The sequence below is a fragment of the Pantherophis guttatus genome, chromosome 17 (assembly GCF_059756535.1).
Source record: "Pantherophis guttatus breed Tessera chromosome 17, ASM5975653v1, whole genome shotgun sequence".
NCBI lineage: Eukaryota > Metazoa > Chordata > Lepidosauria > Squamata > Colubridae > Pantherophis > Pantherophis guttatus.
In genome coordinates, this window is record NC_142079.1 from 9173360 (window position 1) to 9191237 (window position 17878).

Below are 17878 nucleotides of genomic sequence, written 5' to 3' on the forward strand. Positions count from 1 at the left end.
GGAATGTCTCCTAGGAACGCGAACATCTGGAGAAAAAGAGAAATCTACAGAACATAAAATAAAAACTACTGGGGGGGGGCAGGGAGAAGATAATTGCATTCCATGGAGAGTTTTTACCCAGTCGTAGAAGGGAATAAAATGGTTCCTTCTATATTTCTCTTGTTTTATCTCCGCCGGCCTTCAACTTCCTTCCTGCCACAAGTGATCAGAACAGCTGAGTGATGGCTGGTTTATTTTTATTTATTATTTTTTTTAAAAAAATGCTACCCAGATAGTTCTCCAAAATGTCACTGGGCTCATGCAAGCTTTAAAATAAAATTTAAAAAAATAAAAAATAACTCTAGCAACCAAATCAGGGTCAGACAGATTGTCCTTGACTTAACTTCATTTAGGGACCGTTCAAAGTTATAACGGCATTGGGAAAAAGTGACCGATGACTACTTCCACCCCCTTCCCCATGTTCATGCAATCGAGACTTGACAACTGACACATATTTACGACGGATGCAGTGTCCTGGGTCACTGCGGGGAAGCCAGATTCACTTAATGAAACAAGCAGATTCACTTGCTCCAGCAATGGAAATCTGGGGCTCAATTGCAGTCGTTAAGTCGAGGACTACCTGTATTGATTTTTAAGCCCTAACCCTAGAGCAGGGATCGGCAACCTTAAACACTCAAAGAGCCACAAAGGTCCTAACCGAAAGCTCCGCATTCAATTATGGAGCTGACTGGAAGTCCAGTTCCCCCACCATAGAGACTCCTCCTAGTGCGGCGCCATATTTCCTCTGCTGACCGGAAGCCCAGTTCCCCCACCATGGAGTCTCCTCCTAGCGCAGCATCCTTTTTCCTCTACCTGCCCTAACCGAAAGCCCTATCAATTGTGGAGCCAACCAGCGACCAGGGAGCCGCAGCAGAGGGAAGAAAGAGCCACATGCGGCTCCAGAGCTACAGATTGCTGACTCCTGCCCCCTTCCTTCCATTCAGTCTAAAAGTGAGCGCACTCAATTTTGCTAAAAAAAAAAAAGCATGCAGATGACATTCCCTCCCCCTTTTTTTATATTTTATAAGAAACCAAGCAAAGAAAAACTGAACCCCTCCCGATGTTCGTATACGAAAAAGAAAGAAGAAAGAAAGAAAGAAAAGACGTATATCTGAGTTTTAAAGATGGTATAAAAATGTACAGCTTCCATTAAGAAAGGTGTTTTCCGGCTATCAAGAGTAGAAATATGAAAGGGAAATAAAAGCACCGTTCGAAGGAGTTTCGAATCAAAATCGATCCGTACGGAAAAGGCTGGACGACGCTGTGAAGGATCGTAACTTTTTTTTTTTTTTTTTTTACAATTATTGAAAAAGCAACTTGGAATCGAGACGTCGAAGGGGAAGAAGTCCCAGCGGTAAAATATTGTCTGTTATCATTCAGATTGCTAAAACAGCACCGGCCGATTTCCCTGAATCGAAGGACAAAAACCAAAAAAAAAAAAAATGCTTTTCTTTGCTACAAAGGTTATTTTTAAGTTTGGCAACCTAGTTTTTTTTTCTGCACAACAATATATAGAGATATAGATATTTATTTATATATGTCATTCATGTCAAATTTTATTTTATTTTTTCTTTTATATTCCAGAAGATACAAAGCTTTTGAGGCTTTCTGCCCGCCCACCTGCTCGCCTACCCCCTTTTTTGTTAATATTGTCTTTCCCTCCCCTCGCTTTTTTAAAAATGGATTTTAATTTTTTTTAATTTATTTTTTTACAAAAATTTGAGATGCTTAATGAATACAGGAAATTTCTGTTGTGTTTTATTCTCCCTCCCGCTGTCCCAACCCACCCACCCACCCCGACCCCCCCTTTTTTTTTTTCATGTTTAAATTACAAAGGACACAGCAGGCACCGAAAAAAAAAAATCTCTCAAATGAAAATTGGCTGGATTGAAAACCAACAACAAGAAGAACAGAAATGAACGAGAAATGTGCTTTCCAAAAACCACACCGTTTCGGTAAATAGGGCAACCCAATCATTTTTTCAGCAACCATGAAAAGAGACAAGCCAACGGAATCCCAAAAAATAATAAAAATGAAAATCCAGCTTTTCTTTTCTAATCACAGACTTAAACACCCCCCCTCCCCCCCGAGAAATTAACATGGTTAAAACTCAAACGACGACTACAAGTAGTCCTTGATTTACAAGTATTCGTTTTGTGACCGTTTGAAGTGACAATGACTCTTGACTTGTTTTTCACACTTACGACCGTTGCCAGAATCTCCATGGTCATGTGATCAAAATTTGGATTGTTGGCGACTGGCTCATAGTTATGACAGTCTCAGTCATAACTCAGTCATATCCCGGTCACAGGGAGCTCCTGACAAGCGAAATCAATGGGGAAGCCAGATTCGCTCCAGACCTGCGGTGATTCGCTTAACGACGGTGGCAGAAAGGTTTTGTAAAATGGGGCAAACTTCACTTGGCTTAGCAATTTTGGGGCTCGGTTGAGGGGTCGTAAGTCAAGGACTACCTCTATACACCGCGCGTACGGGAATAGATGATGATTGTATGCCTCGATTGAATCCCGGATGGCAATGAAACCGCAGGCCAGCGTTCACCCACGAATGTCGGTTTTCTTGAGTATACAACCCTAATTACAGACTATTAGTGCTCCTACTCTTTTAGTTCGATGGAAGTTACTATCAGGTCTCTGGGATGACTTAAGACCTAAACTTTTATTATATCCATAGGTGGATATTTTTGCCTTTTTGTTTTTATTTTCTTTTGTTTTTTTTTAAAAAAACCCAATCAACAGCAAGTCAATATATATATGTGTATGTATATATATATATATATATATATCTTTGTTAAAAGCTTAGTGAAAATAAAACATGGGAGACGGAAGGGAGCGGTTTCGGATGAAAACGACAGAAAGAATGGATGGTGTTAGCTTCGACCTGACGCTAAAAAAAAGTTCTTTTTTTTGAAATCAAAAGCGCTGTCCGTGGTAGATGGTATAAGGTTAACGGATGTTGTGGTTCAGGATGGGGGGAAAATTAGATCAGCGGAGATCTCATTGGACATTAGAACCGATTGGGAATTAAGAAAGCCATCGTCCACCGGGAGAAATCAGCGACGCCGAGTTTGAGATTTCTCTTAGTTTCTTTTTCGCCATTTGCACATCGGTTCCCGTGTCCAAAATCAGGGCAGAAAAGTCAGAAAGGGAGAAGGATGGTACACCAAGAATAATAACAGAGAAGCACCGTGGGATGGTCTTAACGTGAATAGCAGATTGGAGCTCACGTCAATGTTGGCTTGCGTCCTTTTAGCCCCCTCCCCTCAAGCCTGACAGACCCATGTTCGTTTGGTCTTCGGTTTTCCTTTCTCTTTTTGCATCCAAACCTCTCCAACTCAGCACAACTTCTGTGTTTCCCCCCCCACCCCCACAACTGAGGATCAAAAGGAAAAATTTAACAATGGCACACACCCCCAAAAAAGGGAGAAGGTTTGAAAAGAAAAGAAAAAAAAACCCATCGCCCTCGATCTCGGTTTTCTCTTTTAAAAATTCACAGGAAGGAAAGAAAAAGGAAGGAAGGAAGGAAGGAAGAATGGAAGGAAAGGAAGGAAGGAAGAGAAGGAAGGAAGCAATAAAGAAAGAAAAGGAGGGAAGGGAAGGAAGAGAAGGAAGGAAGGAAAGAAAGAAAGAAAGAGGGAGGTGAGGGAGAGAAGGAAGGAAGCAATAAAGAAAGGAAAGGAGGGGAGAGAAGGAAGGAAGGAAGGAAAGAAAGTGGGAGGTGAGAGAGAGAAGGAAGGAAGGAATAAAGAAAGGAAAGGAGGGAAGGGAGAGAAGGAAGAAAAGAAAGGAAGTGGGAGGTGAGGGAGAGAAGGAAGGAAGCAAAAAGAAAGGAAGGAAAGGAGTTAAGGAAAGAAGGAAAGAAAGAAAGGGAGGTGAAGGAGAGAAGGAAGGAAGCAATGAAGAAAGGAACGGAGGGGAGGGACAGAGAGAAGGAAGGAAAGAAGAGGAGAGTGAAGGAAGGGGAGGAAGAGAAGGAAGGAAGAAAGGAAGAAAGGAAAGAAGAGGTGGGAAAGAAAGAAAGGAGGGAGGGAGGGAGGGAGAGAGAAAAAAGTGCCTTTTTAAAAAATAACTATACTTATCATATCAAATATCCTGGGGTTTTTCATTCAGAACACCTTTTTGGTTCTTTTCTTTTCTTTTTTGTCCCCACCTCCCCTTTCCTCTTCTCTAGACCTTCACCTCCCAACTTGACACCTTCTACGCTGAAGAGTTCCACAAAGAACGAAATCCGGCTGGCCTGAACTTGCCATTTCTCTTTCGGGAATTGTGATTCCTCCTGCCGGATGGTGGAGAGAGAGAGAGACAGAGATGCATTTTCCGTTTTGCCTTCTTCTTCTTCTTTTTTCTTTCTTTCTTTTTTCTTTTCCTGGATGGGAAAGGGTGAGGTTTGGTCGAGCGAGCCCTCCAGAGGCTAGCGGATGGATGTTCTCCTCAACCTTCAAAAGTTTTCAGCTTTGGCTGCTTTCACCGATTCTGCAGTCAGAATGGCAGTGATGGGTAAAATGCAAACCTTTTGTGTCTGTGTGTTGTTGTCTCTGTGTGTGTTGTGTCTCTGTGTGTGTGTGTTTGTTTGTCGAGTCTTCTTTGAGTCGAGGGGAAACAAGGACAACAAGAATCGTAAAACAAGCGGCTGGATTTTTAGCCCTGCAGAAAGAAGAATCAAGGAAGGTTAATTTCAAGAACAGAGATGGTGAGGTAACCGTATTTTTCCGAGTATAAGACGCACCAGAGTATAAGACGCACCTTAGTTTTTGGGGAGGAAAATAAGAAAAGAGCTGATTGGCGGGTGGATCGGCCTCCCGGAATACCCCCGATCAGCTGAATTTTAGCAATAGGTTCCTTGATTGTGAGCTCTGTGCCTTGCTTTTTCTTGCTTTTTTTTTTTCCTGCTTCTGAAAGCCTCCAAAACAGAGCTTCAGAAAAAAAGCCTCTGAAACTCTGGGGGGCTCTTTTCTGAAGCTCTGTTTGGGGGCTTCTTTTCTGAAGCTGTTTGGAGGCTTCTTTTCTGAAGCTCTATTTGGGGGCTTCTTTTCTGAAGCTCTGTTTGGAGCTTTTTTTTCTGAAGCTCTGTTTGGAGGCTTTTTCTGAGGCTCTGTTTGGGGGCTTCTTTTCTGAAGCTCTGTTTGGAGGCTTCTTTTCTGAAGCTCTGTTTCTGATGCTTTTTTTCAGCCTCTGAAACCTCCCTTTGAGAAGCTGGGAGGGCTACATTCGGAGTATAAGACGCACCCATATTTTCACTCTCTTTTTTTGGGGGAAAAAGGTGCGTCTTATACTCCGAAAAATATGGTAGGTTTCGCAGCCAACAGAAGAGAGAAGAATACTAGGCCCTCTCCATGCAAAACCAACATATAGGGCCATGATGGCAAACCTATGGCACGCGTGCCGGAAGTGGCACACAGAGGCATCTCTCCGGGCACGTGAGCTATCGCTCATTACTCTTCCCGGTGCCGGCACATGAGCCAGCTGGTCTTCACACATATGGGAGTGCCAGAAACTGGAAGAGCAGCCACCGGTGCGCAAGCGTGTGGCAGGAAGACCATCTTCCGGTTTAGCCGGTCAGGATCGAACTCCTGGCTGTGGGCAGAGTCAGCCTGCAATACTGCATTATAACCATTGTGCACGATGGATGGATGGGTGGATGGGTGGATGGATGGGTGGGTTGAAGGAAGGAAGGAAGGAAGGAAGGAAGGAAGGAAGGAAGGAAGGAAGGAAGGAAGGAAGGAAGGAAGGAAGGAAGGAAGGAAGGAAGGAAGGGCAATAGCACTTAGACTTATATACCGCTTCACAGTGTTTTACAGCCCTCTCTAAGCGGTTTACAGAGTCAGCCTGTTGCCCCCAACAATCAGGGTCCTCATTTTACCAACCTCGGAAGGATGGAAGACTGAGTCAACCTTGAGCTGGTCAGGATCGAACTGCTGACAGTGGGCAGAGTTAGTTTGCAATACTGCATTCTAACCATTGTGCACCATGGATGGATGGATGGATGGATGGATGGATGGATGGATGGATGGGTGGAAGGAAGGAAGGAAGGAAGGAAGGAAGAAAGGAAGGAAGGAAGGAAGGAAGGAAGGAAGGAAGGAAGGGGAAACGGAAGAACAATAGCAATAGCACTTAGACTTATATATTGCTTCACAGTGTTTTACAGCCCTCTCTAAGCGGTTTACAGAGTCAGCCTCTTGCCCCCAACAATCAGGGTCCTCATTTTACCAACCTCGGAAGGATGGAAGGCTGAGTCGACCTTGAGCCAGTCAGGATCGAACTGCTGACAGTGGGCAGAGTTAGTTTGCAATACTGCATTCTAACCCCTGGGCCACCAAGGTCTCTCAGCTGCCTTCTTTACACCTGCCTCTATCTCAGAAGGGTGCCAGATCAACGGAGAGAGAGAGAGAGAGAGAGAGAGAGAACAAGCCACGATGCAGCGGGGAGGGTGTGTGTGTCATGCAGAAACGGAGACAAGTTAATCACCATTGCCAACGATTGTGAAAAAAAAACCCAAACCTACCATGCATGCACAATGTTAGACCCAGGAGTCAACAGGTTGGGGCTTAGTATCTCGTGTGTCCACCAGAGTCACGGAAGGCCTGTTGCTCCTGGTAAGCGTTTTCCTATTTGTGTCATTCTGCAGCAAGCACGGGGCGAGGCGTTAAAAGAAAAAAAACAAAAGGCAAAACACAACAGGATTAAAACGATCAAACGGACCGGCGAAGAAAAACAAACCCATCCATTCCAAAGGTCTGCAAGGAAGCATTAGTGCCGAGACAGGGAATCACGGAGAAAGAGAAACAGAGGATCTCAGGACAGCCCACGGCAAACGTCCGCCGTGATTGGGAAGGCCGAGCAAGACCGGAGTAAGCAGGCGCGGGGTTGACACTCAAAACTATGGCTCCGCGAGCCGCAGGATGTAGGTAGTCCTTGACTGACGACCGCAAGGGAGCCCCAATTTTCTCTTCTCGCTAAGCGAGTGAGCTAAGTGAGCTTCACCTCACTTTACGACCTTCTCTTGGTCTCGCAGTTGTTAAGTGGATCCCTGCAGGGAGTTAAGTTAGTCACAAAGGCTGTTAAGCGAATCTGGCTTGTCGGAATGGTTGCAGAAAGGGGATCGCGGGACACGCCCCCCCCCGGGGACGCTGTGACCGCCAGGAATACAAGTCGGTTGCTGAGCGTCTGAAGGTTGACTGTGTCATAAGTCGAGGTCTATCTGTACTCATGAACAACTGCTGGACAATTAACAACGTTAAACTCCGGTGTATGCATGCATCAGAAGTGGGTAGTGTGTGTGTTTTTTGTTTGTGTTACGACAGCAGCTGTAGCCAGCTTGACCAGAGAGTGAAATATGGCACCGAAACCTCACCAATATTTCCTGCCTGGTAGACACCGGACCAAAGGAATGTTTACAAAGGGTTGGACCCCTAGTTCAAGGACAAATGTGGTTGTCAGCCCTGAGGAAGGTTGCACACACCAAGTCCAACACAAAGAGTTTACACCCGATATTTGTCCCAGGAGGATCTGTTTATAACTTTTGGGTAGATTCGGGGATAGATGGTCAACTTTTCTAGGAGTCGATTATAATAACAGTATTGTGGCCTGCCAGCAGCCAGCAGATCTGGCAGCAGATTGAGACAGTGAGGAGGTTGGGGAGGAACATGGGCCAGTCCTGGAGTCTGGGGAGGGCTCTGATGAGGGCTCTGCATCTGAGGCAGAGAGGGGGCCCGGGCCGTCTGACAGTTATCAGCTGCCTTCGGAGTCAGACATCAGTGAGGCAGACAAACAGCTGGAGCCTGGTCCCAGTGTGCACATGCGCAGAGTTGCCAGATGAAGGGAACAGCTAAAGAACAAGGGTCGACTTGGGAGTAAGGCCACAGATGGACAATGAAGGGCCCCTCCCAGAGGGAATAAAAGAGGAGCGAAAGGGGAGTGGAGTTTGCAGGAGACAATTAGTTCATTCCTGCATCCTTGCCAAGTATTGCGGCGTCTGAAAGATATCGGCCTGGCCCCTCGCCAAGCCTGATCAAGGTCGGTAATTGTGAACAATCTTGAAAGACTGTGGGAGAGGAAAGACTTTGCCGGAGAGGAATTCACTGTCAATTAAATAAAAGGGGTTTATTGGGACGAAGACTCGGCTTCGTGCTGCCGGGGAAAGCCTAGGTCAGAACAAACAGCTTGTGAAGAGGGAGTTTCGAAACTTTTAATTTTGTTCTGCTCCCCCTGTTATTGTTCTTCCGGTTCACTGCTTGGTCCTTAATACAACATGTGGAAGACAGGCCCGCAAGTTGCAAACAGATGTAGTCGTTTAGAAAATTAGAGAGACTGCTTGCTTTGCAATGGGCGGGAACTAATATTGTAGTAGTATATTAATTAGTATTCTGCTAGAGCAGGGGTGTCAAACACGATTTAATTGAGGGCCGCATCAGGGTTGTGTTTGACCTGGGAGCGGGGTGTGTGTGGCCAGGGTGGGCGTGGCCAGCTCAATGTCACTCGTTTCGGGGGCGCCTGTGGTGGCCACAGCACTTGGCCAGTGAAAACAGGCTCCTGAGCTCCGTTTTTGGCTGCAACAGCCTCCTGCAACCCTCTGCCAGCGAAGTGGGCAGTGGGCTGCCTGCGGGCCTCCCGAGCTCCGTTTTTGCTGGCAGAGGCACCGCAGACCGGTCCTTCACTGTTTCCAGGGCCAGACTTAACCACCCACAGACCGGATCCGGCCCCCCATGCCTTGAGTTTGACACCCCTGTGCTAGAGGGAATAATATGTGTATAATGTATATAATGTGTCAAGGGATGTGGTGGCTCAGTGACTAAGATGCTGAGCTTGTTGATCAGAAAGGTAGGCACTTCAGCGGTTCGAGTCCCTAGTGTCGCGTAACGGGGTGAGTTCCCGTGACTTGTCCCAGCTTCTGCCAACCTAGCAGTTCGAAAGCAGGTAAAAAATGCAAAAATGGTGGGAAGGGAACAGCGTTCCGTGCGCCTTTGGTGTTGAGTCATGCCGGCCACATGACCACGGAGACGTCTTCGGACAGCGCTGGCTCTTCGGCTTTGAAACGGAGATGAGCAGCGCCCCCTAGAGTCAGGAACGACTAGCACATATGTGCGAGGGGAATTTTTATCTTTACCTTTAATGTGTGTGTGTGGGGGGGGGGGGTTTGATATTTTATTTTGATTTTTTAATGCTTTGATTGTTTTGTGCGTTTTTTCTTTTTCGTCTTCTTGGATTCTTTTTTTGAGTTTTGTCCTTTGTATTTTAACTTCGTTTTGAACAAACTAAGAATATGTATTTTTAGAAAAAGAGATTGCGCCCGCCTTACAAGGGACAACGCCTTCCTTGCAACCCTACGATTGTCAGAAGTGGGCCATGAGGAGCACTAGGAAACGTCTTCCGCTCCAATGTCATTGCCACTCATAGCGACAGTCGCTTGGAAGCGGACACACGCTCTGCCTTGCTCCCTCCTACAAATGCAGGGCAGACCAAAGGCAGCTTTGCAAGGAAACGGGATCCAAAGGGAGCTGGTTGTGGCCTGTTGGCTGCCAGCCCCTCCAACAGTCGAATCAGATGAGGAGGAGGGGTGGGAGTCAGGATCAGCATCAAGGCAACCTGAGAGCTCTGAGGGCGAAGAGGGAATGGAGCTGTCAGAGATAGAGACAGAGGCCGTGCATCAGCCCTCAGATGGAGAGTCAACAGCCCCCAGGTCTGGAGGTGGCTGATGAGGAAGAGGAGGAACAGCTGGGTCCAGTGCCTGACATGCAGATGAGCAGAAGGCAGAGGAGAGGAGAGCAGTGGAAATCTATGGGACGGTCCTTGGGACCGAAGAGCCACCGCTGCCAACAAAGCTCCACCCTAGCTCTGGGGATAAAAGGCAGGGGGTGGAGATGAATAGAGGTGACAGACAACTATTCATCTCCCTGCCGGACAGACTTGTTAGCCTGCTTTGAGAGAGAAACTTTTTGCCAGGACTTCTGGCGCTCCTAATAAAGGAATCATTGATTTAACTTCAGAGGGTTTGTTGTGTTTGGGGAGCTGGATCAGAACAGGGGAGCTGCTTACCTTTAGGGGTTCTTTCTCCGATGCGTCTCCCATGTTGTCGTTGGTTTTGTATTTCCGCTCCTTGTCCCGGTGATCGATGGTGGAGTAGCCATCTGTGAAGAACAGAAGCTGGTTGGAAAGAGAGCAGTTGCCGGGCCAGAAATGAGTTCCCCTTTACAACTTGGCCAATACCTGTCAGACTTTAAGAGGTAGCCCAGACATGAAGCATCAATCATGAGCACAGGTAGTTACGCTCCAGTTACAACCACAATTGAGCCCAAAAGTTTATGTTGCTTGTGAAGTCAGTTTTGTTTGTTGAGTGAGTTTGCCCCATTTTATTTGTTCTGACCTAGGCTTCCCCAGCAGCACGAAGCTGAGTCCTCATCCCGATAAACCCCTTTTATTTAATTGACAGTGAATTCCTCTCCAGCCAAATCTTTCCTCTCCCAGAGTCTTTCAAGAGAGTTCACAATTACCGACCTTGATCAGGCTTGGAAAGTGGCCACGCCGATATCTTTCAGACGCCGCAATACTTGGCAAAAATGCAGGAATAAACTAAATTGCCTCCTGCAAACTCCACTCCCCTGTCGCTCCTCTTTTATTCCCTCTGGGAAGGGCCCTTCATCGTCCACCTGTGGCCTTACTCCCAAGTTGACCCTTGTTCCTTAGCTGTTTCCTTCATCTGGCAACTCTGTGCATGTGCACCCTGGGAACAGGCTCCAGCTGTTCTTCTGCCCCACTGATATCTGACTCCGAAGGCAGCTGATAACTGTCAGATGGCCCTGGCCCCATCTCTGCCTCCGATGCAGAGACCTCATCAGAGCCTTCCCCAGACTCCAGAACTGGCCCATGTTCCCCCCAACCTCCTCACTGTCTGAATCTGCTGCCAGCTCCACTGGCTGTTGGTGGGCCAAAACTTTCTTGCCAAGAATTGCTAAGTGAATCGCAGTAGTTGTTAAATTAGTAGCATGGTCGTTAACCATCAACTGGCTTCCCCGTTGACTTGGCTTGTCAGAAGCCAACTCAAGGACCATGGGACATTGTGACTGTCATAAATACGAACCAGTTTGCCAAGTGTCCAAATTTTGATCACATCAAACCACGGGAATGCCGCAACGGTCATAAGTGAGTAAAACGGTCATAAATCACTTTTTTTCAGTGCCGTTTTAACTTTGAATGGTTTCTAAGTGAATTGTTGTAAGTTGAGGACTAGATACATTTACTGTAAGTTTACAGTAGCAGAATCTTGCAAGTCTGAAAATATATATCTCCACCCTCACTTTTACAAGGAAGGTCCCTTTTGAGATTTTTGCCATGCCCCATGTCTCCTGTGGGCTAAGCTGCCTCTTTTCTAAATGTTGTGAAAGTTGGACCATAAGGAAGGCTGAGCTCCAAAGAATGGAGGCCTTTGAACTCTGGTGCTGAAGAAGACTCCTGTTGAGTCCCCTTGGACTGCAAGGCAATCAAACCAGTCAGTCCTAGAGGAGATCAACCCTGACTGCTCTTTAGAAGGCCAGATCCTGAAGATGAAACTCAAATACTTTGGCCACCTAATGAGAAGGAAGGACTCCCTGGAGAAGAACCTGGAGGAACATTGTCCATGGGGTTGTGATGGGTCGGACATGACTTCGCAACTAACCACAACAATCTAAATGTTGGCTGATCACCTTCTCCTCCAATTTCACCACCATCACAAAACCTCTTCAAGTATCAAGGCTTTGCCCTCGGCACGACCCCGAAAATAAGACACCCCCTGATAATAAGCCCAATCAGGCTTTATGCACTAAAATAAGCCTCCCCCCGAAAATAAGCCCTGCCCGCAAATATTTAAATGCAGAGCTGGAAATCAGGTAGGATGGCAAGAGGAGCCCCATCTTGCTCCACGCGCCCCAAAATAATAAGACCTCCCCGAAAATAAGCCCAAGTGCTTACTTTGGGGTTCAAAAAAAAATATAAGACAGGGTCTTATTTTCAGGGAAACACGGTCTACATCTACATGTACATGTACATGTACATGTACATCTACCTATCTACCTACCTACCTATCTATCATCTATCTATCTATCTATCTATCTATCTATCTATCTATCTATCTATCTATCTATCTATCTATCTATCTATCTATCTATCCTGTCTGTCTGTCTGTCTGTCTGTCTGTCTTATCTATCTATCTTACCCACCTACCCTGTCTGTCTGTCTGTCTATCATCTATATCTATCTACCTAACCTGTCTGACTCTCTGTCTGTCTGTCTGTCTGTCTGTCTGTCTGTCTATCTATCTATCTATCTATCTATCTATCTATCTATCTATCTATCTCTGTCTGTCTGTCTATCTATCTATCTACCTACCTACCTACCTACCTACCTACCTACCTACCTACCTCTACCTACCTACCTATCTCTACCTACCTACCTACCTACCTGCCCTAGCTATCTAGCTCACTCTATCTATCTATCTATCTATCTATCTATCTATCTATCTATCTATCTATCTATCTATCTATCTATCTATCTATCATCTATCTATCTAATGCTCCAAACAAAAAGGCATGTACAAGAAACTCAGATAGACACCCTCCTTAGTTCACATGAGTATAAGGGGGTGAAGGCATAGTTAAGCATAGTCAGATTGGCAAGGTTCTGCTACTGTCACTACCATTGAAAAGACTTACATTGGGGATGGATGACAGCTATTCTGCTGAGTAAACTTCTGGAGAATACGTGAAAGTCCAGAATGAGTGACAGGCTTGATTACAGTACCAATGTCAACCCTGAAGCTGGCCTGACTGAGGTCATTTTGAGACATCAGTGCTGACACACTGGAGCTGAAGGATAGGGAGGGGGAGAATAGAGATAGTTGGGGCATTGTAGTCAAAGCAAAATACTTTCTCTTGGGAACCAAGGACATTCCTGCAGGTGCTTGGAAGGAGGGGACTGGAGTCACCTAGCAACTGGACTGTATCCTGATTGGACCATGTGACTGATCATTTTAAGAAAGTGAAAAACTTCTACTTTTAATTAGGCGAAAACCGCGGGAATGTTCAGAGTCGGTTTTCACCAAGTCTGTGCCAATATGACATATCCAATAAACCTATTCTTTAAGGAATCTGCCTGCCTCAGAGTTTTGTTTGCTCTGGGTATGTTACTTGGAACTCTGACAACCAACAGCGACTGCGATAGGTTTTATCCACCATTACCTGGTCCAAGCTCATCCATTGGAATCATATCCCTGCTTCCGGTCTTCTCGTTATCTATAAAAAGGAAGAAATGGAACTCGGTTTGTGTGGGATCCAAGTCCAGGACATAGAACGCAATTGCCCCTAAGATGATATCAAAACGCAATTAAATACCATATTTTTCAGAGTATAAGACACACCTTAGTTTTTAGGGAGGAAAATGGGGGGGGAAATTCTACCTACTAGGTATTCATCTGGCCAGCCCCAGCACATTAGTTCGCTCGCTGGTTTTGAGGTTGGGGATGGTTGGGGATGTGCTTCTAAAGCACAGCTGATTGTTGGAGGGAGCAGCAATTAGAAAAGCAGGCAAAGCACAGAAGATCGCTTCACTCAGGTTGGGGCTAAAAAACAGCTTCTAAAGCACAGCTGATTGTCGGAGGGAGCAGCAATTAGAAAAGCAGGCAAAGCACGGAAGATCGCTTCACTTGCGTTGGGGCTAAAAAAACAGCTTCTAAAGCACAGCTGATTGTCGGAGGGAGCAGCAATTAGAAAAGCAGGCAAAGCATGGAAGATCGCTTCACTCGCGTTGGGGGCTGAAAAACAGCTTCAAAAGCACAGCTGATCCTCGGAGGGAGCTCCAGTGACTAAAGCGGGTGAAGCGCAGAAGGGGTAAGAGAAGGCAGCAGCTGTTCCGTGTAGCCATTTTGGGCACCACACATGCAGGGTTACATTCGGAGTATAAGATGCACCCAAATTTTCAGCCTCTTTTAGGAGGGAAAAAAGTGTGTCTTGTACTCCAAAAAATACGGTAAGTAAAATCTCATCCCACTTGGAGCCAGTCATAATTAAGCTGTCAGAAAGAAGCACAGACAGACCTTGGCTTTTATCCACCAGGGGCAACGTGCTATCATCATATCCGGATTTACAGGAGGTACTTTTGGATCCCTTCGTAGTTGCTGAGGCAGTCTAGAACGTAAAAAAAAAAAGGGGGCGATTATCAGCGGTTTGTGTGCGAAGAGCAAGCAGAAAGCAAAAGTCCATGTTGAAAAACGATTGTGAAATACGCCATTTCCAACCCCCCCTCCCCCACAACTCTCTTCCCTGCCTGACTACTTATAGCTGGTGTCCCTATGACATGATCATATTTTCCCTACACCTGAGAATACAGAATATAAATGCAGATATACTTTTTAATCTAGTCTTGATTTATTCTTGATGGATCTGGATCTCCTTCATGCGGGGAATTCATTTTTGTAAAATTATTTTGCAGTAGAGCTGTCAGGGTTCCAACGGATGCCCTAATTAAATCATGAGCCTCGAGCCAAGCTTCCAAAGAAATCCAGTTACTGATTAGGAGCTTCCTGTCGGCACGTTCCCAAGTGAAGCCAACTCTGACCCCCACTAATTTACAGCCCCAATCATGACCCTGTTTCCCCCCTTCCCCACAGGGTGTGTCATCAGTTGCATTCACCAACAGAGCAATTTCGCGGGTTGTAGAGATCACTCCCCTCCGGCCGCTGTGAGTAACCCTGGGATACAGCCTTGAGAGAGATAAGTCTGGAATGTGCATCTGTCTTTGGCTGCCGTTCCGTTTCATTGGTTTCCCATCCTCCTTGCTTATGGCAACTCGAGAGCAGGCCAGGAGTGCTTTGCCAGTTGACAATAGCATTCTGTCTTTATTTGCCTATGCGAAGGAATGACTATGTTTCAGGGGCCAACGTGAGCTAAATTCCTATCTATTCTTTTTTATGTATTTGTTTTTTTTATTATATCCTGCCTTTATTGTTTTTACAAATAACTCAAGGGGGTGAATATATCCAACACACCTTCCTCCTTCTATTTTCCCCCATAACCACCACCCTGTGAGGTGGGTTGGGTTGAGAGAGAGAGTGATTGGCCCAACAGTCACCCAGCCAGCTTTCATGCTTAACTAAGGTGGAACTAGAACTCACTATCTCCTGGTGATTGGCCCAAAGTCAACCAGCTGGGTTTCATGGCTAAGTTGGAACTAGAACTCACTATCACCTGGTGACTGGCCCAAAGTCAACCAGCTGGGTTTCATGGCTAAGTTGGAACTAGAACTCACTATCTCCTGGTGATTGGCCCAAAGTCAACCAGCTGGGTTTCATGGCTAAGGTGGAACTAGAATTCACTATCTCCTGGTGATTGGCCCAAAGTCAACCAGCTAGGTTTCAGGGCTAAGGTGGAACTAGAACTCACTATCACCTGGTGATTGACCCAAAGTCAACCAGCTGGGTTTCAGGGCTAACGTGGAACTAGAACTCACTATCACCTGGTGTTTGGCCCAAAGTCAACCAACTGGGTTTCATGTCTAACGTGGAACTAGAACTCACTATCACCTGGTGATTGGCCCAAAGTCAACCAAGCCAGCTTTTATGCCTAAGGCGGGAGTTGAACTCCCAGTCTCCTGCTTTCTAGCTTAGTGCCTTAACCACCAGACCAGACCAAACTGGTTCTCAGCTCTTATTAGCAGTTCTCGGTTACAAACTGCCTGGGGTTCCTTACCTGAAAATGAGATTTATTCCAGCCTTCCTTCTGCAAAACGTTCCTTAACTCTTTGTAGCTCCAGGTCATTTGAAGAACGTGAGAAGCCGCTTTCATTTCTCTGGAGGACTGGCTGATTTTGAAGAGGCGGGAGAGGGAAATACACAAGACACACAGAAAGAAAGCCAACAAACATCAAATGCAGAAGAAACGGTCACCCGGTCTCTTAACGTTATCTGTAAAATTATTGCCAAGAAGTTGCTCTTGGATATTGCAGGAGAGCCTTATAGGGGAGCCTCCAAGGCAGGGATCCCCAATTCCCTCCCCAAGTCCATGGATTGGTACCGGGCCACAGCATGCCAGAAACCGAGCCATGCAAACAAATGAAGCCCCATCTGCAGGATGCAGGTGGTGTCAGACCTGGAAGCCATCATTTACAGTTAGGCCTTCAGGCCTGCCACATTTTCTACCGTGGGAAAATGGGAGGGGGGGATTGTATGGAGTATGGGCGATCTGTAGTCAAAATAACATTCTTTTCTCAGAGAGTCAAGGCCGAGGTGCCCTGCAGCTGCAATGAGGGGATAGGGAGGTATCTCCAGTGTTGGATGGTGCCTGATTGGACCATGTGATGGACATGTGGGTGTTGGGGCAGGGACTTGAACTTTCCTTTGGGTGGGGAAAACCTGGAAGCTTTCAGATTCGGGTTTTCCCAGATGTGCCAATATGACATCTCTAATACAATGGAACTTTGAGGAAACTCAAGCCTCGGAGTCTTCTTTCGTTGGGGGTGTTACCTGGAACCCTGACAGGCGGCATGCAAAACCACATACCCCTCTCGTCCACAGAAAAATATATCTTGTGAATGTTGGATCAGGGACCGGACAGAACCGGTCCTTGATTCCAAAAGATTGGGGGTCGCTGCTCCAAGGGAAGTCTGTCCTGATTTACTCTATAAACCCTGGTTAAGCTTAGAGTAGACCCAACAAATCTGAGACTGACAAAGCAAGGCTAGATAACTATCAGATGAACTAAAGCTGACCACAGATCTTAGAAGACAACTCCTTTCTATTGTCCTCACTTAGGACAACAGAAACCACCAGGAACCCGTTCTCTTGGAGCTGTCAGGTCCTGATTCCCATGGCTCTTTCAACTGAATAAAGAATAAAAGAATAAAAGGGACACGGTGGCTCAGTGGCTAAGACTGAGGTCAGCAGTTCAGCGGTTCGAATCCCTAGTGCCACATAACGGGGTGAGCTCCCGTGACTTGTCCCAGCTTCTGTCAACCTAGCAGTTCGAAAGCACGTAAAAAATGCAAGTAGAAAAATAGGGACCACCTTTGGTGGGAAGGGAACAGCGTTCCGTGTACCTTTGGCGTTGAGTCATGCCGGCCATATGACCACGGAGACGTCTTCGGACAGTGCTGGCTCTTTGGCTTTGAAATGGAGATGAGCAATGCCCCCTAGAGTCGGGAACGACTAGCACGTATGTGTGAGGGGAACCTTTACCTTTTACCTTCAACTGAATGCTGAGTTTGTCTTCTACAAACATCAAACCAGCCACAAAATTGAGGAGTTTCCCCATGGTCTTATTTATCCCATAATGAATGTAGTTAGGATTAGGGGGTCCTTGGTTCTCTCTGAGCTGGGTTGTTTCCTTGCAAATGTTTCATTAGCCAAACTAGGTAACATGAGTGCCCGTTTGATAATGTTATCTAGTTTGAAACGTCTGCCAGAAAACAACCAAGCTCAGGAAGTACCAAGGACCCTTCATTTCAACCCTGAGCTATAAATATGCTCCTTTATCATTCTTATTATGCTCTGATGGTGTGAAAAGATCAGGGAAGGATTGCCCTCACAACATGGTTGGCACACTTCTGAGAAGCATCTACTTGGTCAACGTAGGAATTAAGATGCTGAAAAATTGATCAGATAAGGAGCATCCAGAGTCTGTATGAATGTGTGATTTATCTGAGCCAATTACAGGATTATGGATTATGTCCTAGAACACCGATGGAGAGCTTTTGGTCTCAGCGTGTCAACAATTCGGAAAATGTCTAACTTGACTTTGCTGATGTGTCACTCTGACCCCCAAACCAAAGAGAAACAATTCTCTGTCTCCCTCCCCTATCTA

The 17878-nt window shown here is 46.1% G+C and overlaps 1 protein-coding gene across 17 annotated transcripts in view; it reads right to left on the reverse strand.

Moving 5' to 3' along the window:
* Positions 1-4567: 4567 nt before the first annotated feature.
* The window catches only part of ARVCF (ARVCF delta catenin family member), a 317887-nt gene continuing 304576 nt past the window's right edge, over positions 4568-17878 (reverse strand). For 7 of the 17 annotated variants that reach the window (XM_087880242.1, XM_087880241.1, XM_087880234.1 and 4 more), the window contains 4 exons: positions 15770-15881; positions 14119-14209; positions 13265-13318; positions 9196-10180 (listed from right to left, as the gene is read on the reverse strand). In XM_087880242.1, the coding sequence (XP_087736368.1) occupies positions 9963-10180; positions 13265-13318; positions 14119-14209; positions 15770-15881 (475 nt within the window). In that variant the 3' untranslated portion in view covers positions 9196-9962. Of the gene's footprint in view, positions 4701-6558; positions 6676-9195; positions 10181-13264; positions 13319-14118; positions 14210-15769; positions 15882-17878 lie in introns of those variants that run through there. The other 10 variants (XM_087880244.1, XM_087880235.1, XM_034435811.3 and 7 more) reach the window with 2 other exon arrangements.